Genomic DNA, 27,023 nt, shown 5'->3' with positions numbered 1-27,023 from the left:
TTCTGCGTTGAGTTTTAATTGAAATGCATCCGCCCATGAGTTCATGATTTGGAGGCTGTAATTGATTTCATTTGTGATTTCTGATGGGTCATGTTTGAACGGAATGTAGATTGTGACATTGTCTGCATAGATGTAGGGATTAAGGCCTTGGCTGGATAGTGATTTGGCTAGAGGTGTCATCATTAGATTGAAAAGGGTCGGTGAAAGCAGTGAACCTTGGGGTACTCCATATTCTGGTTTCCATGGTGATGATGTATTCGAGTTTTGCTATCACTTGGTATGTTCTTGCGGTTAGGAAGCCTTCGTTCCAACTAAGTACATTTCCTCTAATCCCGAAGTATTCTAGGGTGTTTAGTAGTATTTTATGGTTTACCATGTCGAACGTGCTGGACATGTAGAATTGTAGGAGGAGTACACTGTTACCGGTTGCAACTGCTTGTTTGAATTTGGTTAGGAGAGTGATTATTACTGTTTTGGTGCTGTGGTTGGATCGAAATCCTGATTGTGATTCATGTAGTATTGAGAATTTGTTTAATATTGTTTGGGTCTCAGTTCAGTTTAATGCACTACAGGCAGTACAAACTGATCAGGTTTAGTTCTGGTGATTTAACTTGTCAGCTGGGAAATCTATGTCAAGACAGACACTTTGAGGACTACATTCAGCCTGCTACGGTCAGTATTTTGCTGACCACTGCTAGCATTATCCCCGGAAATTCAATGTTGACCCATGTCCAGGCTTCGGGGCCAGCAAAAACATAGCCGATTAATCAACTCATAATTGGCTTTGATGAACCACATAAAGGTAGGGCTGACTTTTATGTCATCCTGTTTATGTGGTTACCTTGGCCAATTGAGTTCTGAATATCAGTACTTCACCAGCCAAGTGCTGACTCCATCCCGTGAGCAATCCCCCCTTCCAAATATCCAGTCTCATATTGGGTGCAAACCGGGCATTCACAGCCAGCATTATCCGAATAAGTGCCACTGAATATACCCCGGTTATCCCCGGACAGATAATTTAAACAGGAGCTTCTCCTGGCCATTTTATATCTTTTTAAATATCAGGCCCCTTGTTTTCATCTGGATCTTGGAGGATCAGGGAGATTGTGACTTGCCCAAGGTCACATACACGGGACACACACACTAGTGGCAGAGATGAGTCTCAAACTGATGACTTTTCCTACACTGTAGTCAGGTATTCTCAGGGCCTTTTTGAGGGGGTACTTGGGGGTACTGAGTACCAGCACCTTTTCCATTGTCTGCTAAAATTGACCCATGGTCCCCAAGTTTTAATGAAAGAGCTCAGGCTCTGCACAACAATTCTGCCTTGTCAATGATTCTGTGACTGGTTGCAGGGGGCATGGCTATTGTGGGGTGGGTCCCTCAGTGATCACCCCACCCCTGAAGGGTGGCCTGGCATTTGTGTACCAGCACCTTTTTTGCTAGAAAAAACTACTGGGTATTCTAACCATGAGATGACATCTTCCCCTCTTAGTTATGAATGGTAAGAAAGTTTTGCTCTGCTAATATTAGTATTTTCTAAAAACAAATGATGTGATATAGTAAACTTTTGCATGGTGCTTGTTCCTAGTGTAACACTTATGCAGCTGATACATCAAGGTAGTTTCCAGTAGACACAAAATGGAAGAAAGACCTCAGGGACCCTTTTACTTAGCCCCGTAGTCACCTACACGTGCCCAACGTGTGCCAATTCGGAGTTACCGCCTGGCTACCGTGTGGCCCATGCGGTAATTTCATTTTTGGCACACGGTGAAAATTGGGTGGTAACTCTGACTTGAAGTATGTAGGTGATTACCGCATGGTTAACGCAAGAGACTTTGCCGCTAAGTCAATGGCTGGCGGCAAGGTCTCAGACCCAAAATGGACAGGCGCCAATTTTTATTTGACTGCACGTCCATTTTCGTCAAAAATTTTAAAAGGCATTTTTTTGCAGGCGCACTGAAAAATGGATCTGCGCACGCCCCAAACCCATGACTACACTACCGCAGGCCATTTTTCAGTACACCTTAGTAAAAGGACCCCTAGTAAATTAGACCCTATGTACTATAAAATAAACTGTAGGATTCTGGTTCCCTTCTGCTCCCTCACCCCAAGTCCAAGTTTATAATCTAAATCCCAACACAGTTCTTCATGAAAATCATATACCCAGTGTTTTTTTCTTTCCAGAAGAATTCTGCTTTTTTTTTTTTCCATTTCAATCTGTGGATTTTCCTCGTTCAGTTGAGTTCAATCCTTCAGCATGTATACAAGGTACATTATTCTCTGTGCATGAGACTTTGTGCTATATATTCTTTTATTGTCTTTCACAAGCAAAAAAAAGAAGTGCATGTGTGGGAAAGCTTTGATAAATAGCTGATCCCTGTTCACTTAATGCTATTTTTTCTCCTCACAGGTTTGCATGACTTAGAGCATGTGTCTTTGGCAGATGAATGGTAAGATCTAAAGAATGCAACAAACTGGAAAATGTTTCTCTCTCTTATGATGTTGTTCAGCTCTTTGTAGCTTCAAACACTTCAAAAAATCACAAGCAAAACAAATTCAATTTGCAAATCATAGTGCTTCTGAGCCATGGCAAATGCCTTTTTTTGTAGGACATATTGCAACATTGACCTGCATCCTGAGCATCGTCACATGACTCAGCTGGAAGCCATCAAACTCTACCTTGCAGGAAAAAAGCCATCCCTTCTCTGTGAGTAGCTGCAGATATGAAATATTTGAAACATATAAATGCTGTGATAGGCTGAATTTTCTGATATGCTTAAGTGTATTTCATTTTAATGTGGAGGCTAATTATAAAAGGCCCCTTTTACTAAGCGGCGGTAAGCCTGACGTGGGCTTACTGCTCGCTAAACAGGAAGTACCACTGGGCTACTGCAGCAGCCCAGTGGTACCTCCCACCCAGTGGTGTAGCTACGTGGGGCCAGGGTTTCCTGGGCCCCCGTAGATTTGGCCCTGGACCCCCCTGCCGACGACCCTCTCGACCCCCCCCCCTCCCATCATCGCCTGCCTTTGCTGGCGGGGAACCCAAACCCCTGCCAGCCAAGGTCCTCTTCTTCCCGCAAAAGGCTTCCTTTATTATTATTATTATTAACATTTGTATAGCGCTACCAGGCGCACGCAGCGCTGAACACCTGACACAGAGAGACAGTCCCTGCTCGATAGAGCTTACAATCTAAAAATACAGGCAGACAAAACAATTAAGGGCGAGGAAAGTACTGGGTGAGAAGGAACAAGGATAGGGGAATTGAGTAGTGGCTAGGAGCCAAAAGCAGTGGTGAAAAGGTGGGTTTTCAGCATAGATTTGAAAACAGGTAGAGATGGAGATAGGCGTACAACATGCAGGACATCAGACTCACAGAACGAAGCCTTGCAGATCAACTGATCTGCAAGGCTTCGTTCTGTGAGTATGATACGTGCAGGACATCAGAAACAGAAGGAAGCCTTTTGCGGGAAGAAGAGGACCTCGGCTGGTGGGGGTTGGGGTCTCCTGCCAGCAAAGGCAGGCGATGGTGGGGGGGGGGGGTTGAGAAGGTCGTCGGCAGGGGGAGGCAAAGTTGGTGGTGGCGGCGGGGTCGGCAGTGGCAGGGGGTGGGTGGCAGCGGCGCCGGGGGGGGGGGGCTAAAATGTGCCCCCTCAGCTCGTGCTCTGGGCCCCCCTCCCGCCGAAGTCTGGCTACGCCCCTGCTCCCACCCCTAGCGTGCTGTCATATGTGGTGCTACAAAAATATATTTATTTTTGTAGCGCCAGAGTATACCCGGCGGTAATCACTGCCTGGTTACCGCTGGGTTAGTGTGGGAGCCCTTACTGCTACCTCAATGAATGGCAGTAAGGGCTTCCCCCCAAAATAGTCACATGGCAAGTGCTTTACTTGCTGCATGGCCATTTCCTGCAGGAGAGATGTCCCTTTTACCCACTGTGGTAAATGTGGGGCCGCAGCGCATATGAAAAACAAGCGCCAATGCCAGCACAGGGATTCATTCAAAGCTGGTAACAGCTACAAACTAACAAAATTTGTAAATGAACTATACATGCAGAAAGAAATATAAATTGTAAAAGAGAGGAAAAGATCTCAGAATTTATCTGCGGACTTATATCAATCTTGAATTTATAGTCTCAACAGAGTCCCTTATAATCATTAGCCAAAAATCTCCCATCAATTTTTTATTTATCAACACAAGATCTTTTTCATTATTTTTATCTTTTATCAAAACAGTCTTCATTGCTTTAAAGTCACGCACAGGCCAAAACCCCTTGGGCAGTGACTAGGACCCTAAAGCAGTGAGTAAACCAGAAAGAAGATAGTTCTGGGCACACAAATTCCCCTGATGAAGTTATAGTGAAACGGGAGCCCTGTCGGGATTTGTTCAGATAAGTGCATGTGAACATATTCTTCTTCAAATTGATTTTTTCAGAGTCTGTTTTGATAAAAGATAAAAATAATGGAAAAGATTTTGTGTTGTAAATAAAATTTTGGCAGGAGATTTTTGGCCAATGATTATAAGGGAGTCTGTTGATATTATAAATTCAAGATTGATATAAGTCCGCAAACAAATTCTAAGGTCTTTTTCTCCCTTTTACAATTTTTATTTCTTCTTGCATTGTATAGTTCATTTACAAATTTTGTTACTTTGTGCATTAATATTGTCAGTAGTGTGAAAGACCTGAAAAAAGCTGAAGTCAAAGGGGCCCTGTGGTATCATCAGCATTTGGCTTTGCCGCTTGCTTGAAGCCCCTTTTACTGCAACGTTTTTATTTTTTAAGAAAAACAAAATGACTGCAAGTACAAACTTGTCTCATGGTCCATTTCCTGGGGAAGCCCTTACCACTTCTTTAGGAGGCGGTAAGGTCTCCTGCACTCACCCTGCACTAAAAATAAAAAATATTTCCGGTCGCTGCAGTAATAGCATGTGCTGGGGTGGCACGGTGGGCCAGCGGTAGTGCCAGGTTGGCTTAATGCAGGAGCAATTAGGGGTCCTTTTACAAAGCAGCGGTAAGCCCAACACTCGCTTACCACTCGTTAAAAGGAAAGTACCGCTAGGCTACCGCAGAAGCCAGCTGTACTTTCCACCCCAGCACACTGCTCGGTTACTGCCAGGTTAGTGCAAGAAGTCCTTACTGCCACCTCAATGGGTGGCGGTAAGTGCCCCCCCCCCCCCCCCCCCCCCCGAAAGGTCCACACAAGCAAGTGCTTCACTTGCTGCATGGCCATTTCCTGAAACAAAACAAAGACCCGCCTTTTACCCGCTGCGGTAAAAGGGGGGCCTCGGCACGTGTCAAAAACACACGCTGATGCCAGCGTAAGCCCCCTTTTGCCGCAGCTTCAGAAAAGGAGCCCTTAGTGCCTCTTATTTAGGAGGATCAATTAACGCATTCTAATCAGAATGTGCTAACTGGCTAGTGCACACACACCCATTCCCCACCCATGCCATACCCCACTCCCAAAAATAGTTTTACAAAATATCATACAATGCATTAATGTGTTTATGTGGTAGTCTGTTCCAGCATGTTAACCCCGCATTAAGGGCTTAGCACCCTTTAATAAAAGAGCCCCAAAGTGCCATGCTGGGTTGGACCAATGATCCACGTGGAGGGGCATAATCGAACGGGGGCGCCCATCTCTAAGGACGGCCCAGTAAAGCGGCATCCCAGACCGTATTATCAAAACAAGATGGGCGGCCATTTTTCGCTTCGATAATACGGTCGGGAAAGGCCAAATCTCAACATTTGGGTCGACCTTAGAGATGGCCGACCTCGGTTTTCGCGTATATTGGAAACTAAGGGCGGCCATCTCAAACCCGGCCAGATCCAAGCCATTTGGTCATGGGAGGAGTCAGCATTTGTAGTGCACTGGCCCCCCTCACATGCCAGGACACCAACCAGGCACCCTAGGGGGCACTGCAGTGGACTTCACAAATTGATCCCAAGTGCATAGCTCCCTTACCTTGGGTGCTGAGCCCCCCCCCCAAACCCACTCCCCACAACTGTACAACACTACCATAGCTCTTAAAGGGTAATGGGGGGGGGGCACATAGATGTGGGTACAGTGGGTTTCGGGTGGGTTTTGGAGGGCTCTCATTTACCACCACAAGTGTAACAGGTAGGGGGGGATGGGCCTGGGTCCGCCTGCCTGAAGTGCACTGCAGTATCCACTAAAAACTGCTCCAGGGACCTGCATAGTGCTGTGATGGAGCTGGGTATGACATTTGAGGCTGGCATAGAGGCTAGCAAAAAAATGTTTTTTAAAATTTTTTTTTGGGATGGGAGGGGGTTGGTGACCACTGGGGGGGAGTAAGGGGAGGTGGTCCCCAATTCCCTCCGGTGGTCATCTGGTCAGTTCAGGCACCTTTTCAAGGCTTGGTCGTGAACAAAAATGGACCAAGTAAAGTTGGCCACATGCTCATCAGGGCCGCCCTTTTTTTTCCATTATCGGCCGAGGATGCTCTTAACCACACCCCAGTACCACCTTCGGTACACTGCCGACATGCCCCCTTGAACTTTGGCCATCCCTGCGACGGAAAGCAGTTGAAGCTACCCAAAATCGGCTTTTGATTATGTCGATTTGGGTGCCCTTAGTAGAAAGTCGCCCATCTCCCGATTTGTGTCGGAAGATGGCCGCCCTTCTCCTTCGAAAATAAGCCGGATATTCACCTATAACTGCAGGATAGTGCGGGTTATACATTTTAGAATTTTTCAAATAAACAAAAGATCTACCTCCGGCACCTTTTCCAGTGTCTGCTAAAATTGACCCATAGACCCCAGGTTTTAATGAAAGAGCTCAGGCTCTACACACCAATTCTACCCTGTCATAGATTCTGTGACTGGTTGCAGGAGTCCTGGCTATTGTGGGGTGAGTCCCTGAGTGATCACCCCACCCCTGAAGAGTGGCCTGGCATTTGAGTACCGGCACCTTTTTTGCTAGAAAAATTGCACTGTGTCTGACTCCCACATACCAGTTTATCTGTTTTCTTTTGCATCTGATTTGATATCTTGTGGTAAAGAGACTTTTATACTGTTAGGCCCAATATTTCATTATTAATGTGCATTTTCTGTATAATTTTCTTATGCTGTATTAGGTGATAAGGAGTTGATTCAAGAGGTACTATTTGATGCTGTTGTGAGTGCACCTATAGAAGCATATTGGACCAGTCTAGTTCTAAACAAATCAGAGTAAGTGGATAGTGATACACAGTTGCCATAGATATATCTAGATATTATGAAATTAGTATTATAGAATCCATGTGGAAGGACTGAATTTGATTCTCATACTTCCATTCGGGTCAAGTATCTGTTTTATGCAACTTCTTGGAGAACCTTTTCTATTTGTTTTCTACTTAAATTAGGTTTAGGGGCCAGAAGTGTTTTATACTATCTTTTGCTTTAATACTATCATATAACCCAAAACCCTCTGTAAAACCAAATGTATATTCCCTTCTAGTTCCAGTATCCATGATGAATTGTAAGCCACATTGAGCCTGCAAAGAGATGGGATAATGTGGGATACAAATGCAATAAATAAATAAATAAATAAATTTTTATAAAGGTGCGGTAGGGGGCAGCAAATTGGCCCAACCACTGGAGTAGCGCAGGAGCCAAGCGGTAGTTCAAAAGTTGGCATGTGCAGCAGTGGCGTAGCCACAGGTGGGCCTGGGTGAGCCGGGGCCCACCCACTTAGGGCTCAGGCCCATCCAGCAGTAGCACATGGTAATGAAAATGCTGCTCTCCACAATACTATGAATATAACAAAAGAGAGGGAACGAAGTACAAACTAAAGTCCAAACAAAAAAAACAGCACCACGGGCCTTTAAAAATGGAACACAGTTCTTTAATGAATGAGCCTTGACAAAAAGACCCGACACGGGCCGTGTTTCGGTGACTAGCACCTGCGTCAGGGGTCACAGTGATGACGTGGAAAACTTGGGGAATAACTCGAATATATTCCTCTACAATATATTATTCCTTACCCCACGTCTCATGTAGTAAAAGCTAAAAAGCACCAAGGCACTTTCACTTTCTGTATCCATTTGGTGCCCACCTACTTCTTGCCTAGGCCCACCCAAAATCTGCTGTCTGGCTATGCCCCCGATGTGCAGTTTCCCTTGCTAGAAAATAATTTTCTATTTTCTACCACAGGGGGCATTCCCGGCAGTAATTAGCAGCATGGCCACATTGCTGCACGCTGCGCAGTTACCACAGAATTAGCATGACAGCCCTTAGGAAGCGGTAAGGGCTCATGCAGTAAATGGTCAGGCGCTAAGTTTGGACTTAGCGCCTGGCCGTTATTGCTGTAAATAGAAATTCAGCTTTTTTGGCAGACGCACTAAGAGGTGGCCTGAGCGCAAAGGAAAATCACTCGCTAAGAGTAATGCAGGTCACTTTTTAACACGTCTTTGTAAAAGGGCCTCTTAGTTTGTCAATAAAACAATTATGCAAATTCCAAATATCAAAGCTAAATCAGATGTGTTGATTAATTTTAATTTAAATGCAATTTTAGTCTAGGACAATAGATAATGATGTCATTTAGGTTTGCTAACAACATACATCCAGCAAGCATCCTAGTTACAATATGCACTGAAGGTTTCAGCCATATACATGTTGAGACTGTACAGTTTAGCACTGTATGGTTATATTTTATGTAAAAAATATATTTTAGTTTAAAACAAATCAAACCAATTTCCGGTTCCTGTTATTCTATCTATTTGTCTATATGTTGCACCAACACTTACCCCTATGCTGTCTATGAAGATATTTTAAAGTGTTTTGGGTTGACATTGTAAGTAAGATGCTAGTGGACTCATTTTCAAAAAAGAACATCTAAAAAGTGGCATAAAGCTGCATTTGGACGTTTTTTCTCACAAATATGTCCAAATTGGTATTTTCAAAACCAATTTCTAGACGTTTTTCTATGAAGTTCATCAGAAGTGCATTCAGATCACAAGGGGGTGTGTCAGGGGTGTGTTAAGGGTGGGATCTGGGCGTTCCTAACCCTTGGACGCTTTTCAGCCATAATGGAACAAAACAAAACCATCCAGGACTAAAAACTGAGACATTTTGAGCTAGACCTATTTTTATAACTAATAAGGCATAAAACGGTGCTCCAAATGACCAGGTGACCACTGGAGGGAATCAGAGATGACCTCCCCCCTACTCCCCCAGTGGCCACTAACCCACTCCCACCCCCCCAAAAATGTGATTAAAATATTACTTGTCAGCCTCTATGGCAGCCTCAGATGTTATACTCGGGTCCATTACAACAGCATGCAGGTCAGTGTAGTAGTGGTGCAGTGCACTGCAGACAGGTGGACCCAGGATTCTACCCAGTGGCGTAGCTAGGGGAGTGGCTGCTCCCCTAAACGGACTTCTGCTGGCACCGACGCCTATTTTTTTTCGTTGTGTAGCACTGAAAATGTGTGCCGGTGGAAGTCCTGGCTGAACCTGGCTATGCTGCTGCTTCTACCTCCCCCTACCTGTTACACTTGTGGAGGAAACTGTGAGCCCTCCAAAACTCAGCAGAAACCCACTGTACCCACATATTTGTGCCCCCTTCACCTGTAAGGGCTATGGTAGTGGTGTACAGTTGGGGGTAGTGGGTTTGGGTGGTTTTGGGAGGGCTCAGCAGACAAGGTAAGGGAGCAACGGTGAGATGTGTACCTGGAGCATTTTATGAAGTCCACTGCAGTGCCCCCTAGGGTGCCCTATTGTTTTCCTGGGATTGTCAGGGGGGACCAGTCTACTAAAAATGCTGGTCTACCCACATCCTGATGGCTTGATTTTGTGTGTTTGCACTTGGATATTTTTTTTTTTTTTTTTCGAAAATTGACCAAAAAGCAAAACGTCCAAATCACAAAACCTTGTTCAAAACAGTATTTTTGAAAAAAAAAAAAAGATAGATGCTTTTCTGTTTTGAAAATTAACTTCTTTCCTGTTCAGATTTTGAACGTTTTTTGCAAAACGTCCAAAGTCGGACTTAGACATCATATCGAAAATGCCCCTCCACATCATATTGACTCTTATTTTAGAAACTCTATTCATGTTTTGTATGACTGAAAACCAGCATTTAGACATCCAAATCGTGATTTTATAAAGCTGCGATGTGGAAGTCAAAAACTATAGTACATCTTTATGGCAAAGGGGTAAGGTCTGGGCATGTTTTGGCCAGGACTATGGAGGGATCAAAATATGGACATCCAACTTTGATTTTAGAAGAGAAAAAGATGGTCAAAAGATGGACTTTATTTTTTTTTTAGACCTGGTATCCCAGCACATCCAGGTTACAGAAAGGTGCTCGGAGGGACTAAAAAGGAACTCAGCAGATTTTTTTTTCTGTCCTTGAAGGGCTTGCAGTTTTTTTTAAAAAATCACAAAGAAATACACTGAGATTTCAACTGGGGTCCTCGGGTTCTCAGCCCACTTCTGTAGGCTACTTCTCCTCATAGATCTCTGTGGACATTCTTATCTTGCCACACAGACATCAATGTCCTTTGTTTTGCCACATTCATAGTCTGGACGTTTCAGTTTGTAAAATGGATGTTCATGCTGGACGTCACCAGCACATGGACATCCATTTCTTTATTTTAGAACAGAATCTGCCAACCTATAGCCTATTCTGAAATACATGACAAATGGACGTCCATATGAGAGATAATGACTTGGCTATTCTTTTTCTGAGTTGGACGCCCTTTCTAAAATGCTGTTCCACGCGTACTGCTATTTGAATATTTTTAATGCTGTAATTTTCAGGCGTATTCTCGCTCTACACTTAGGTAAATTTCTTCAAAAAGGCAGTAAAAGAATCCTAATAATTAAAATAATAATAATTTTTAAAATATCATGATATTGTTTGGAGAGAATTGCAAAATCACTGCCATTGCACTGCTTCATTATATGGTTGGTTTCCTGCATTTAATTACATTACAGGACCATTAAAATAGCTCATCTCAAAGGCTTTGCAGGGTAATTAGTCACTTGCAGGAAAAGAATGACTTGTCATTCACCACAACCGCCATTGGTAAATGTATATCCTTAGCAAAGAAGTGCTCAGACCTTTCTGTAACCCATTGAAATGTCAGAAAAAGGTATTGTCAGGCCAATGAAGCCCTGTGCGGTGTATTTACTATCTAGAATTTCTCATTTGATGTGTTGTGCTGTTTCAGAAATTCTGACAAGGGAGTGGAAGTCGCTTTCCTTGGAACTCGAACAGGTCTGTCTCGTGTGAATCTATTTGTGGGTCGAGAACAACTGACCAATCTGTAAGTAATCTAGTTTTTCAGCAGATGTGATAGAAAAGGCAATAACGCAAATCAGTGTAATATCTAAGAGCAGCTCGATATCAGGTGCTGTGCAAGGTGTTGTGGCTGGGTCAACTTGTTTGAGTTAAATCAATGTTATGGCCCCTGCATTCATTTTCAGAGCACAGATTAGCACTGAAGTCATTCATGTATTGAACCATCCATCTCTTTTTTCCTTCCTCCGACGCACCTGTCTCCCCCCCACATATAATTTAAATTAGTGAGGCTAGATATAACCAGAAAATACTAGGGCTTTAATAGCTTGATATTATATTTAATACTGAGTTGTAATTCCATCTCAGAGTGGATAAGATAATAAATAGAAATAAACCAAACGTAGAAAAGATGATACCTTTTTTTACTGGACTTCATACATCTTAATTGAATGTGCAAAAAATACAAGGTCCTGTGGTTCCGAAATCAGGGAGCTGAGGTCCTATTATCAGTACCTTTATCCAATGGTCAAATCTTTACAGTCGAGTCTGAAACCAGAGTACTTAAGGGTCTTGCTTCATTCTTCACTCACCTTCTCTTCCCATATTAACCAGCTATGGAAGAAAACATTATTCAAAATGAGACAGCTATGTCTAGTCAGATCATTCTTCAACCAAAAAGCCTTTGCACTACTAGTCCAAATGTTAATCCTACCTCACTTGGATTACTGTAATGTTCTATTTCTTGGTATTAAATTTCAATATAAAAAAATGCAAATCATATAGAATACAACTGCTAGACTAATTTACAAATTGAATAGATATACTAGTGTTTCAACTCATCTTAACAAAGCTGCTTGTTTAGTTTTTCAAATCTTACAGGGTTTCACCTCTGAACTGCTGACTAAAACCACTTCACTATGTTTGGTCCAGTCTAACAGACTGAAAGAACAATTGATGCTAGCATCACCATTTCAAAAGACAATTCAAAATCAGAAGATTTTCAGCTCTCTATTCCCTGTATTTGGAGTTACAATATGGAACTCTTTGCCTATTACCATCAGAACAGAAAACAGCTACCTTAGCTTCAGGAAGAGGCTAAAAACCTTTCTCATCCCAAAGACTGCTTCATAATAATCCATTGACTTCTACCTCCTAGAATCATCCATTATCCTTTCCTATAATGGGTCTGGTCTCATACATTACACCAATGGTCTGTAATTGTTCTCATACCTCACACTAACATTATCGGCTTTTGTCGCACCTAGAATGTAAACCGCACTGAACCCTGGAAAGGGGATATTGGCGGTATACAGGAATTGATTTGATTAGCTTTCGAAGGTAACCCTTCTTCTTCAGATTGGAGTTAAGCAAATGTTGACAAATATCAGAATATAAATTGAAACATAGAGGCATTCTAATCACAGTCTCACAGGAAAAGGGAGGGGTAGGCTAGGTGAGAAACAGGGAGAGCTGGGTGACTGAGAGACAGATAGAGATGTATGGCAGATAAGAGAGTGACAAAGCAGTAGCATTTTATGGTTTACTAGTAAAAAAAGGCCCGTTTCTGGAGCCAATGAAACGGGCGCTAGCAAGGCTTTCCTGTGGCCCCCTCCCCACCCGTCGTTGATGTGGGTGATTGCTCCGCCTCTGCCCTCAACGTCATAACGTTTGACGCAAGGGCGGTGAATTGCTCCGCCTCCGCCCTCAACGTCATAACGTTTGACGTGAGGGCAGGGCCCAGAGACTGTGATTTTCGAGGCTTCAGAACTTCGAACATACGAACCTTGGCTTCAGTGACGTCAGCAGCCAATAGAATGTTGAGGGTGAGTTTTATATATATAGATAGTGGGATAGAAAGCCCAGATTTTTAAGTCAAGTCCTGTCTGGTGGGTGTCAAAATATTTCATCAATTTGACTTCAAAGGTCTTACCTTTCTAGATTGCCTAAAATTTCCTTTTAGATGTATTGTTAGTCCAATAAAAAGGGTATCATCTTATTTTCTTTTCTATGTTTTGATGTATTTATATTTATTACCTTTAAAAGTGGGCCTTGCAGTTACTGTCAGGGTTGTTATTGTGTTACCTACTAAAGTAGCAGATAATTCGGAACGGTTTGGTGTGCCTCCAGAGGTGTAGCTAACTACACTCTGCATTAGTAGCTGTCTTGTTATGCGCAGTAGTGGCTATCATTTTACTGTAGTAACAGGGCTACCATCTGTAAAGTGCTGGGAATGCCACCAACTGTTACTGCACTATTTTTGCCACTACCATGGGTTAAGCTTAGCAGTTAATGCTTATAAGTACAAACCCTTAACATGGAGTAGGAAATAGATGCTTTATGACAGAAAAGTACTAATATAAATTGAATTATGTGGAATATAAATATACTCCTCTAGAGTATGTGGTTGCTTCTTGAAGAAATGATTTGATAGATGCCTGAGGTTTTGCAATTGAAACATTATTTACTCGTACTATATGCTTGTTCAGGTGACGGGATAATCCTTAGAGATTTAGGAGCCATTTTACTAAGCCATGTAGGCACCTACACACACCCAACACGTGTCAATTTGGAGTTACCGCCTGGCTACCGCGTGGCCTTTGCAGTAATTTCATTTTTGACATGCGTTCGCTACGTGTGCCAGAAAATAATTTTTATTTTCTGATGCGTGGCAGAAAAATGTTAAAAAGGCCTTTTTTATGGGTGCGCTGAGAAATGGATCTGCACGCACTCAAAACACATGCCTACCCTAGCGCAGCCCATTTTTCGGCACACCATAGTAAAAGGACCCCTTAGAAATGAAGTATGATAAAACTATTACTGGTGTAAGTGGGGATCTAGGAGGAAAAGGGAGAGGGGTGCACAGAATCTATTTCTGAGGTGCCGTCTTGTTGAGCTGGAGAGTAAACATAAGAGGAATCAAGACCCAGGGGTTTGGAATGAACTTTGCCGGGTGCAGAAAGCACTTACCCAACTGCAGATGGCGGAGGTGGAGTTTTTTCAGTCTAAACTCAAGCAAGGATTTTTTGAGTTTGCTAATAAATCTGGGACGAGGTTGGCTAGATATTTTCGGGGCAGGAGAATTAATATTAATGTACAAAATGTACAAATAATTCGAGGTCAGGCAGGTGAATGGTGTTATACTGGCTCTGACATTCAAGCCTGCTTTCTCCGTTATTATAAAGAATTATATAAGGCGGATGAGTTGTCTTCCTGTGATGATATCAAGGGTTTTTTGGACAGGATTACTCTCCTGCAAGTTATGGTTTCAGAGAGAAAACAGTTGGGGGAAGCTATCCGACTGGGGGAAGCAGAGAGTGTCATTAGGCACCTGAAAAATGGTTTAGATGAGTTTCTGGGCCGGTTTTATAAACTCTTTAAGGGAGAAGTGGGTGACCTACTGGTTAGAGTGGGCAATGGGGTTTTGGAAGGGAAATCATTGCCGGGGTCTATGGTGGGCGCAGGCATTACGGTTTTGCCAAAACCTGGGAAGGACCCCACTACATGTGGGGCTTATAGACCCATCTCTCTTCTCAACGTTGATGTAAAAATTTTAGCTAAGGTTTTAGCTAATAGATTGAGCAGAGTTTTACTGCAACTCATTCATATAGATCAATCAGGGTTTGTACTGCATAGAACAGTAGGAGATAACATTCGCTGCACTTTACACCTTTTGTGGGCGGCTCAGCAGAGTAAACATCAGGTAGCCTTTTTGGCCTTAGATGCGGAGAAGGCTTTTGATCGGGTGGATTGGCTTTTCTTGCAGGAGGTGATGAGGCATATGGGATTAGGAGAAAATTTTAGAGCTTGGATTTCAGCTTTTTATACTAACCCTCAGGCTTGTCTTCATATTAATAATAAGTATACATCTTTTTTCAACATTGAAAGGGGTACCCGCCAAGGGTGCCCATTGTCACCCTTGTTGTTTGCTATGTATATGGAGCCGTTGGCTATCTATATTCGGGATCACCCGGATGTTCGAGGATTCCCTGGTAAGAGGGGCAGAACACAGAGTGGCTCTATTTGAGGATGATGTTCTGCTATATATTAAAGACCCGGGACTCACTCTGCCAATTATTTTACAGATCTTTCGAGATTTTGGCTATGTCTCAGGATTAAAGATTAATATGAATAAGAGTGAGATATTAGGGGTCACTATCTCTAGAGAAGAGGACAGATTACGCAGTGTGGTGAAAATGAATATCCTGCCGCGACTCCTTTTTCTATTTCAGACCTTGCTGGTATCCATACCAAGAAAATTGTTACGTCGTTTACAGTCCACTATCTCTAATTTTATATGGGAAGGGAAAAGACCTCGTCTGTCTCGGAGAGTGTTGTGGGGGGCTCTGGAACAGGGGGGTAGAGCAGTGCCGAATTTAGAGTGGCAGCACAATTGAGGGTGATTCTTGACTGGGAAATATGTCGGGATAAGTCAGTGGTGCTCCTGGAACAAGATATTCTCTCTGGAAAACCATTGGTAACATTACTCTGGAACTCCCAAGAGGGGGGTGAGTGGTTAAGAGTGGTTACAAATCCCTTTTTGAAACATTTGGGGGGGATATGGGTTGAGGTTAATAAGAGATGGGGTCAGCTGAATCGGATCGCTACCTTAGCGGTTATCAGTTGGGAGGCCAAATTTTTAGCAGGTTGTCGGGGAAGTATATTTAATCATTGGGCCACTCTGGGGCTGTCTCAGTTTTGAGATGCCTTTATCGGGGGAGTCCTGGCCTCTTTTGAACATCTTCAGGATAACTATGGCTGCCCGAAGGGGGATTTTTTTTGCCATATATGCAACTTAGACATTTTGTAATGCAACAGGGCTGGATGCGGGAGGACCCTAGTAAGGGGGAATATTTGGAGAATCTCTGGCTTCTGTTGAAAAAGACTCCTAGGCCTATATCGGTGATCTACACATTTATGAGGGGTTGGGAGTGGTCCAAACATAAGTTCATGCTTGCTTGGGAGCATGATTTGGGATCTAACATTACAGTCTCAGAGTGGGAGAAGATTTGTTGTGGAGTGCACTGAACCTCTGTGTGTGTCCTTGTGCAAGAAAATGCATATAAAGTTCTTACTAGATGGTATTATACACCTGATCATATTCAGCGGATGTTTCCCCAGGCGTCTGATATGTGTTGGAGATGTATGAGTGTGGTACTTTTTTGCATTTGTGGTGGGAGTGTGACTTAATATCCTCTTTTTGGTCAGAGGTTATTGGTGCTACCTCAGCTATGATTCAGCTTGAGCTACCTCAGTCCCCGCAAGTATGTTTGTTAGGGCTATATGGGGAAGGTCTAAATTGGTGGCAAGACAGACTGCAGTGTTGGGGCCTGGCTGCAGCGAAGTGCTTGATTGCTGCATGCTGGAAGACCACTGTGACACCTACAAAGACAATGTGGACAGAGAGACTACAGCATTTGTTCCTGATGGAGTGGTTAACAGCTCAGAGAAGGGACTGATTCTGGACTCATAAGGGTGGATGGGATAAATTACAAGAAAAGATTCCAATGTTGGCTTAGTTATGTTGAGATGTTATGGGGGGAGGGGGGTTGTTGGTTGGGGGTGAATGGTGGTGGGGAGGAAATGTGTAACTGTTCAGTATGGATGTTAACTTTAAGATGATTTTGTTGTAAAGCAGTTTGAACAAGGGTATCCTCACTGGCAAAAATATGTTTAAGTTTTGCTATTTACATAGCTCTGTATTTGTGATGTTAAGTGGTTTGCTATTCTGACTTTTGGTGAAAAATAAAATAATTATTGAAACAAACAAAAAAATCCATTCTTAAATGGAACTTTCACATACTGTCAAGCCCAAAAACATTTAAAAAAAAAGTCCATATCAACTGTTTTGGGGCTGTGTGATATTTTTGATAATTTCTGATTTTTCACTGGATAAAAAGCTTGCTGTTTAAAAAGCACTGGAATGAGAATAGGAAGGTTGACTATCCAGAATTCCTGCCGTGCTATATTCCCACAATGCATTGCAGGTGATGCCACACAATGAGCAAGAAAACTAGCGATGAATCAATTGACTGCAGCAACTGATACAAAAAGCTTCAGGCCATGGAAACAGATGATTGATGCTGTCTACTGCATGGAATTACAAGGAACCTGATTTATGAAACTATTCTCTGTAGAGAGAAAATAGGAGAAAAGCCTTCATAAATCAGTGGGGATCTGCTTTTATTTCATCTCATTTTCAAAGTGCAGCAAAAGGAAAATGAAGGATTATTTTCACTCCTTTTTTTTTAATTTAAATTATACCCACCTATGCTGTGAATTTTTTTAATAAAAACCATCACAGGCTCTCTTCCCAACCCTCTTCAACCCTTTGAGCCCTTCTATGCTCATTGCATCTGTGAGCCCGATGAAGGCTCTTCACAGGACAGGAGAGACCCCTTGTTACTTTCGTACCACCAAACGCAGTAATAAAAATACTGTCAGACTATTTGCAGCCAGAGCCAATTTGAATACGTGCCATACATTAAGTATGTGCTATTTTGTTGTGTGGCTAAAATGGAAAACCAAAATAAATTAAGGGGCCTTTTTATTAAGCCGCGGCAAAAAGTGGCCTGCGGCAGTACAAGCGTGTCTTTGTGCATGTGCTGGGCCAGTTTTTGCCAGATCCTGGAAAAAGGGCCTTTTTTAAGGGGCCCAAAAATGGATGTATGGCAAAATAAAAACCAGCACGCGTCCATTTACCACCACCCATTGACTTAGCAGTAAGCTCTCACATGCTACCCGGGCAGTAGGCATGCGGTGAGTGCCCACTGCCTTTTATCACTGGGTAAGTGTCACGCAGTAGAGAATAGAAAATATTTTCTACCACCTGTTTTCAGCGCACGCCAAATTCTGAATTACCTCCCTGGGCGCGTGGTAGCAGGGCGGTAATGCTGATTTGGCGCACCCTGGATGTGTGTAGGTCCTTATGCTCCTTTGTAAAAGGGCCCCTTGATAAAATAAGTGCAAACAAGAATGAGATGAGAGGTTTTCCCATTCTTACCCTCGAAGACTCAGTCCTGAAGATCATTTACAGACTATGAACAAATACTGCAAGAGAAGTCACTTTCTTGCAGGACTATTTTTATGCTAATAAGGGCAATTCTAAAGTTAGATACCAATAACAGGCACATATTTATAGAATACTATGGCTGATGCATGTGATTGGCGTTGATAATCGTCAGTTATGCATGTAAATGCTAGAAACTATTCTATAAGTGTGTGCTTACATTCTTTAGCACACAGCTGCATGGGGTATTAATGTGTGAGTGGAATATGAGTGTGTCTTGGATGTTTCATCACGCAATACATGGAACTTATACAATAATTTAAGTTGCCTATGTGGCATGGCATACTTAGGTGCGCCCACTTATGTGCCATTGAGTTGATATAGGACTAGATTTTATGTATGGTGCTTTAAAAAAATACCTGCTTAAAAGGGTAAAATTTGTTGCGGTTTATAGAATAAAAGCTTAAGTGGAGAGGTCGAACATAAATTTAGGCACCACCATTTGCACCAATGAAAACATGGTGCAAATGGCCATGCCTACATTTAACATGGAACACCCATATTCTGTAATTAATTAATTAATTTGTTTGTTTGTTGCATTTGTATCCCACATTTTTCCACCTATTTGCAGACTCAATGTGGCTTACAATAATACATCATAGCAAGCGACAATCAAGAGTAGATAAACAATTGGTTACATAAAGAACAGGTGTAACATAATGGATATAATCATTTCAAAAAACATATCAGAAAACAATTAGATATCAAGTAATTGGTGATGTGTTAGAGTTCCTATTGTTGATCATTATGGTAAGTCTTGTTAAAAAGAAAGGTTTTAGTGATTTACGAAAGTTAATTAGGTCATCAATAGTTTTCAAATGACGTGGCAATGCATTCCACAGCTGTGCGCCAATGTAGGAAAAGCAGGACGCATGTACTAGTTTGTATTTTAGCCCTTTACAGCTAGGGAAGTGAAGTCCCAGGAATGTGCGTGCTGATCTTTTAGCGCTCCTGGGTGGTAAATCAATAAGGTCTGACATGTATGCCGGAACGTTTCCATGAATGACCTTATGAACCAGAGTGCAAACTTTGAAAACAGAACGTTCCTTAACTGGGAGCCAGTGGAGCTTCTCTCTTAGGGGTTTTGCACTTTCCTATTTTGACTTTCCAAATATGAGTTTAGCTGCGGTGTTCTGGACTGTCTGAAGTTTCTTGATGATATACTCTTTACAACCAGCATACAGCGCATTGCAATAATCTAGATGACTCAACGTCATCGATTGTACCAGGTTGCGAAAGATGCCTCTTGGGAAGAAAGGCTTTAAATTTTAACATGGAACACCCATATTCTGTAATTGCACACCTAACTCAAACCACGCCCCTGTTCTGCCCCCAAATACCCATGATCTTCCCATTTCCTCACCCCCCTTTTTTGGACCACATGTAAATTTTAGGTGCAGATCCCACGTCTAAATTTATATGCAATAGTGCTAAAGAAATCTAATTAGTGCCAATAATTGCTTGTTAAAAGCCAATTATTGGCACTAACTGGCTCATTATTCTATTAAATTGCGCACACAAATTAGAAATGTGCTTAAATTTGCACATACAGTTTTGGACGACTTTTAAATAACACTTATCTGGCTAGGCGCTAATATTCAGTGCAAGATAGCTGGTTATCTCTGCTGAATATTAACGTTTAGCATCTTAGCAGCTAACCAGCTATAACGGCTAGATGTGAATATTCAGCAGTTCACCAAAGCGGGCCACCTAAATAGCAGTCCTATCTTTGGCCGCTATAAACTTAACTAGCCAGTGCTGAATATTAACTTTGCAAGTTAAGTTTAAGCCGGCCCCACAAAAACTGGATATTCAATGCCAGTCACAAGAAATAGCCTGGCATATCTGGGCTCAACGATGATCACAGGACTTAGCTGGTCTTCCTTCTGTGGGCTGAATATTGGACATATTGTCTATATTTCAGTATAGCAATGTGATTTATATTCTATAACAACTTAGGCATTCCTAAGCCCCATTCTACAACTGGCACTAATCTTGGCATTTATGTGAAGCCTAATTTAGGGTGCCAATTTATAGAATTGCCACCTTAGTGCACATTTGAATGCATAAACGTTATGCACACCAAAAGCAGGGAAAACTGTGTCTGCGTAATTTTCCTGAAATGATCTTCATGTACTTCAGCTTTGAAAATGTGTCCCAACCCAGATTATAAAACATATGCACATTCTTTTCACAAATGTGGGCAGTATAAAACTCACCCTGTAAATTCCTAACTCACATGGAGGGGCATAATCGAACAGGGCGCCCAAGTTTTCATGAGGGCATCCTCGCAGGATGGCCCCATAAAGGGGCGGGGCAACCCGTCTTATTGAAACAAGATGGGCGTCCATCTTTCATTTCGATAATATGGTCGGGGACGCCCAAATCATGAAATTTAGGTTGGCCTTAGAGATGGTAGTCCTGAGGTTGTTTTTGAGATGGTCGTCCACGGTTTTCGGCGATAATGGAAACCGAAGATTCCCGTCTCAAAAACGACCAAATCCAAGCCATTTGGTTGTGGGAGGAACCAGCATTCGTAGTGCACTGGTCCCCCTGACATGCCAGGACACCAACCGGGCAACCTAGGGGGCACTGCAGTGGACTTCAGAAAAAGGTCCCAGGTGCATAGCTCCATTACCTTAGGTGCTGAGCCCCCCCCCCCAAAACCCACTCCCCACAACTATACACCACTACCATAGCCCTTAGGGATGAAGGGGGGCACCTACATGTGGGTACAGTGGGTTTCTGATGGGTTTTGGAGGGCTCACATTTACCACCACAAGTGTAATAGGTAGGGGGGAAAGGGCCTGGGTCCACCTGCCTGAAGTACACTGCACCCACTAACAACTGCTCCAGGGACCTGCATACTGCTGTCAGGGAGCTGGGTATGACATTTGAGGCTTGCATACAGGCTGTTAAAAAAGTTTTTAAAGTTCTTTTTTTGTGGTGGGAGGGGGTTATTGACCACTGGGGAGTAAGGGGAGGTGATCCCCTATTCCCTCCGGTGGTCATTTGGTCAGTTCGAGCACCTTTTTGATGTTTGGCTGTGAAAAAAAATGTACCAAGTAAAGTCGCCCAAGTGTTCGTCAGGGATGCCCTTCTTTTTTCCATTATCGGCCGAGGACGCCCATCCCCTAAGCATGCCCCAGTCCCGCTTTCACTACACTGCCGACACGCCCCCGTGAACTTTGGTCGTCCCCACAACGGAAAGCAGTTGAGGACAGCCAAAATCGGCTTTTGATGATGCTGATTTGGGCGACCCTGCGAGAAGGACGCCCATCTCCCGTTTTGTGTCGGAAGATGGGCGCCCTTCTCTTTTGAAAATTCACCTGATAGGGGTCCTTTTACTAGGCTGCGGCAAAAGGGGACCTGCGCTGGCCTCGGCGTATGTTTTTGATGTGCACTGAGGCACCCTTTTACCGCAGCGGTTAAAAGGCTGTTTATTTATTAAAGAAATGGCTGTGCACAAGTGAAGCACTTGCCACTTGCTATTTCTAAGCACTTTGCAGCGTGTGCAGAAGTCCTTTCAGCAACAGTCTTTTTAAAGACTACTTTACAACTCTAAAGATTTTTCTTCATCACTTTCCAGAAGTACTCTGCAAAAAAGACACCTGATGCAGGCCTAACGGCCAAAACACAACGTTGTGTTGAGTCTTCGTACTTCAATAAACTCCATTTTACCAATATACATCTTCCAGTCTTTGGTATCCTTGGTCACCCTCCCACTTCTTTTGTTTTACTGTTGTATTTATCGTGGGGCATTTTGAGTTCTCCGTCTTTGGGCAGATTTCTTCTCTTGCACTTGCCACGCAGCCATTTCGGGGGGGGGGGGGGGGGGGGGGGGGGGGGAGCTCTTTGCACCACCCATGGAGGTGATAGTAAGGGCTCCTGCCAGAAATGGCGTGCACTAGGGGTGGGAACTACCGCCGGGCTGCTGCAATAGCCCGGCAGTACTTCCGGTATAGTGAGCAGTAAGCCCGCATTGGGCTTACCTCCACTTAGTAAAAGACCCTCATAACCAGGTACCTATGGGTCTGTTTGGAGTATGGAACAAGTCAGTCAATTCTGTTGTCCTGCTGTTTTAATTAATATGTTAGATTTCTTGCCTCAAATGAGTAGCAACAGTTCTAAGTATCGTGGAAACATGCTATTGTCTTTTCTCTCTTTTTTTTCACACTTTTGTCTGGCCATCCATGTTTTTCGTGGGTTCATTTCTATTGCATTACTAACAGGTTATGCAGAGAATGGCAAGCATTTTCTTTTATATTCTGTTTCAAGAGACTTCCTGACAGCTGAAGATAAGGAGAACATTTTCAATGCTGATCACTTCCCCTTGTGGTACAGAAGAGCCGCTGAACAGATACCTGGCAGCTTTCTTTATTCAATTCCCTTCAGTACAGGTCAGTCATTGGCTCAGTGCTTGGCTAAATTCATAAAAGGTATAGAAAGGCACTGCATCTGTTGTCTAAAATAGGAAAGGATAAAAGGAATCATGGTAAGACCTGGATATTTAATGGGGAGGCTCAATAAATCCTTAGAGCTGGAAATCGCCAACCCCTCAGTGACTAAGAGGGGCATAATCGAACGCAAACGCGCATCTCCATGGGTGTCTATCTCCGAGAACGGGTACGTGAAGGGGCAGAACAGACCGTATTTTCAAAAAAAATGGGCGTCCATCCAGTGGCGATCCTAGCCTCAATGACACCCGGGGCGGATCGCCGATGCGCCCCCCCCCTGGGTGCAGCATCCCCCCCCCAGCGAAATGACACCCCCCCTGGGCAGAGGGAGGGAGCTGCAGTGAACGAGAGAATTTAGCGTAGCGATTCGAACTCACAGCCGACAGGCGCGCGCCGCGGCACCCCCCAGCGGCATGCACCCGGGGCGGACCGCCCCCACCGCCCCCCCTTGGTACGCCACTGCGCCCATCTTTTTTTCCAATAATATGGTTTGTGCTGGGCAAATGCATCTGATTTGTGCGGATCTGAGCTGGGCAGTTTCGTTTTTCAGCAATAATGGAAACCGAAGGCGCCCAGCTCAAAAACGAACAAATCCAAGGCATTGGGCCGTGGGAGGGGCCAGGATTCATAGTGCACTGTTCCCCCCTCACATGCCAGGACACCAACGGGGCACCCTAGGGGGCACTTGTAACAATAAAAAAAATTAAAATACCTCCCAAGTCCATAACTCCCTTCCCTTGGGTGCTGAGCCCCCCAAATCCCCCTCAAACCCACTGCCCACAACTGTACACCATTGCCATAGCCCTTATGGCTGAAGGGGGGCACCTAGATGTGGGTACAGTGGGTTTGGGGGGCGGTCTGGAGCGATCCCATTTACCACCACAAGTGTAACAGGTAGGGGGGATGGGCTTGGGTCCACCTGGCTGACATCCACTGCACCCACTAACAACTGCTCCAGGGATCTGCATACTGCTGTGATGGAGTTGGGTATGGCATACAGGCTGGCACAAAAAATTGTTAAAGTTCTTTTTTTTTTGGTGGGAGGGGGTTAGTGATTACTGGGGGAGTCAGGGAAGGTCATCCCCGATTCCCTCCGGTGGTCATCTTGGCAATTGGGGCACTTTTTTGGGACTTGTTCGTGAAAAAAAAGGTCCAAAAAAAGTGACCCAAATTCGCGCTAAAAATGCCTTTCTTTTTTCGATTATCGGCCGAGGGCACCCATTTCTCCTCGCAGATAAACACGCCCCAGTCCCGCCTTCACCATGCCTCTGACACGCCCCCGTCAACATTTGCCGTTTCTGCAACAGATTGCAGTTGAAGACGTCCAAAATCGGCTTTCCATTATACCGATTTGGGCGCCCACGAGAGAAAGACGCCCATCTCCCGATTTGGGTCGAAATATGGGCGTCTTTCTCTTTCGAAAATAAGGCGGTAAGTCTGTCAAACAAATTTCCCAGGGTAGTACACTACTTTGGGTACACTCTAGAACAGTGGGTAATAATTGAAACTGGATTTGGATTTGAATTTGAGCGTGCACCTGGGAAGTTTTATTTTAACTTGAGTTTCAACAGAAACTACATTAAGTTTTGCCTCTGAAAATTAGATTGAAATGCCCACAACACTCATATTGTCTTGAGTTTTCAAAATTGTCCCAAAGAGTTTTGGTATTAACTGGCTGCATGGATTCCAGGCATACCCCCACACTGAGGGGTCCTTTTACTAAGGTGCACTGAAAAATGGCTTGCGGTAGTGTAGACATGGGTTTTGGGCACATGCCGATCCATTTCTCAGCACACCTGTAAAAAAGGCCTTTTTTAAAATTTTTGCCAAAAATGGACGTGCGGCAAAATCAAAATTGATGCACGTCCATTTTGGGTCTGCGACCTTACCACCAGCCATTGACCTAGTGGTAAAGACTCGTGCGGTAACCTGGCAGTAATGACGTACGAGCATCAAATGTCACTTGGCGCGCATCCGATACATGTGTCCAAAAATAAAGATTATTTTTCAGACACACATATTGGACATGCGCCAAAAATTAAATTACCGCAAGAGCCATGCAGTAGCTGGGCAGTAACTCCATTTTGGCGGGCGGGCGTAGACGCTTACGCGGCTTAATAATAGGGCCCCGGAGGCAGGTGGGGGTCACTACTGGCCAGTTCAGGGATCAGGAGGAGAAAGTAACCAGATGTGCACAACTTACCTCTCTCACTTCAGTCCTCTGGCACCCACCCACCCCAATCCTGGCTGACATGAGTCCATTTCCCTACCTGTATTGATAATCGTGCTTCAAGGCCAAGGGAGAATTTTAAAACTGTCCCCTTAGAAGGTTTATGCTTTTGTTTTTCATTGGGCCAGAAAATCAGTCTAAATAGTACATGATTATATGCTGTCTGTAAAAAAAATCTGTGGGAGAGCAAACCTAAGCAAAACCTATAATGCTACCAAATAAGCGGACGCTGGACTAAGTATTGTTCAAAGATGAGTTATTTGATCATTTTCTCAATTACAGATTGAAGCCTAGACATGATTGCCTTTATGACTCATATTATATAATGAAAGTGATTTATTTAGACCTCACCAGAACCACAGAACCAGCATCAAGTAGTAAATTTGTCAACTTAGAATTGACTGTGTTTTATGGGTTTTTTTCTAACCACTGAAATTGTGTTTGTTTTCTCTGTTCCCATAGAAAGAATAAATAAACTGCAGTTATTATCATGCTATTAATGATATTTTCCAAGGAATTTGCATGTGCTAGTTTTTCCTTATTCTTGGAGCTGCCCTGGTTTCTTAGTCAAGTGTGCATGTGTCATTGAAACTTTGCCAGTTTCAAAGTACATGCATCCTGAACAACAACGAAAAGGATCCTGTGTCACAGAGAAGCCTCCCCATTGTGCATCAATACCATGAAATATCTTCTCTCATGTAGGCATCCTACCTGGAGTGGGAGGAGATGGAAATCCACTTACTGTTACTTTTGGGGAGTGTGCCCTATCTATGGATTCACAAGTGAGATGTTCTGGACAATAATAATGGGGTGTCTACGCCAGGGGTGGGCAACCTTGGCCCTTCAGGACTATAACCCAATCTGGTTTTCAGGATTTCCCCAATGAATATGCATGAGATATATTTGAATGTAATGGAGGCAGTGCATACAGATAGATCTCATGCATATTCATTGGGAACATCCTGAAAACATGACTGGATTGTGGCTCTCAAGGAACGAGGTTGCTCACTCATGGTCTAGGCAGATTCTTTTTTATTATTATTATTAGCATTTGTATAGTGCTACCAGACGCACGCAGCACTGAACACCTGACACAGAGAGACAGTCCCTGCTCAAAAGAGCTTACAATCTAAAAATACAGACAGACAAGACAATTAAGGGCGAGGGAAGTACTGGGTGAGAAGGAACAAGGGGAGGACAACTGAGTAGTGGCTAGGAGCCAAAAGCAGTGGTGAAAAGGTGGGTTTTCAGCATAGATTTGAAAACAGGTAGAGATGGAGCTAGGCGTACAGGCTCAGGAAGTCTATTCCAGGCATAAGGTGCCGCGAGGGAAAAGAGACAATGCCCATAAAGAAGTCAAGCCTTTCATTTCTCTCACAGGCGTGGTCACATGGGCACTAGATTGAGTATGAGTATCATTCTCTAATAAGTACATCTGGAAGTCTATAATTACAGTTATTTTTGTAGCTTTTTACAGTTCTGATGTGCACTGTTCAAACATGAATATCGTCTTACAACTGGCATATAAACTTGAACAGTAATGTCCATGTGAGTAAAATATAGAACTCTATTTTATGAGTTGATTATGTTATAAATACTACTAACGATGTTGGAAATCAAACACCCGCAATCAAATGTCATTTTGTCTCAAACACTCAAATCTACCTTTAGCAAATTAAAGTTGTTTGCTTTTGTTCAGTTTTGGATACATTATTCGTAATAGCGACACAAAGGGGTCCTTTTACTAAGGTACGCTGGAAAATGGCCTGCGGTAGTGTAGGCGCATGCTTTGGGTGCGTGCAGAATCATTTTTCGGCGCATCTGCAAAAAATGCCTTTTTAAAATTTTTGCCAAAAATGGACGCGCGGGAAAATGAAAATTGCCGCATATCCATTTTAGGTCTGAGACCTTACCGCCAGCCATTGACCCAGCGGTAAAGTCTCAAATGGTAACTAGGCGGTAATGACCTATGCGTGTCAAATGCCGCTTGGTGCGCGTCCGATACGCATGTCTGAAAATAAAAATTAT

General features: G+C 43.4%; 1 protein-coding gene across 1 annotated transcript in view; it reads left to right on the top strand.

Moving 5' to 3' along the window:
- CACNA2D3 (calcium voltage-gated channel auxiliary subunit alpha2delta 3) overlaps positions 1–27,023 on the top strand; it is an 877,278-nt gene that overhangs the window by 689,708 nt on the left and 160,547 nt on the right. The window contains exons 21-25 of the mRNA XM_030205518.1: positions 2,414–2,453; positions 2,613–2,710; positions 7,095–7,188; positions 11,172–11,267; positions 22,587–22,708. Of these exons, the coding sequence (XP_030061378.1) occupies positions 2,414–2,453; positions 2,613–2,710; positions 7,095–7,188; positions 11,172–11,267; positions 22,587–22,708 (450 nt within the window). The remainder of the gene's footprint in view (positions 1–2,413; positions 2,454–2,612; positions 2,711–7,094; positions 7,189–11,171; positions 11,268–22,586; positions 22,709–27,023) is intronic.

The sequence above is a fragment of the Microcaecilia unicolor genome, chromosome 6 (genome assembly GCF_901765095.1).
Source record: "Microcaecilia unicolor chromosome 6, aMicUni1.1, whole genome shotgun sequence".
In the NCBI taxonomy this organism is placed as follows: domain Eukaryota; kingdom Metazoa; phylum Chordata; class Amphibia; order Gymnophiona; family Siphonopidae; genus Microcaecilia; species Microcaecilia unicolor.
This window is presented reverse-complemented; position numbering and strand designations above follow the sequence as displayed.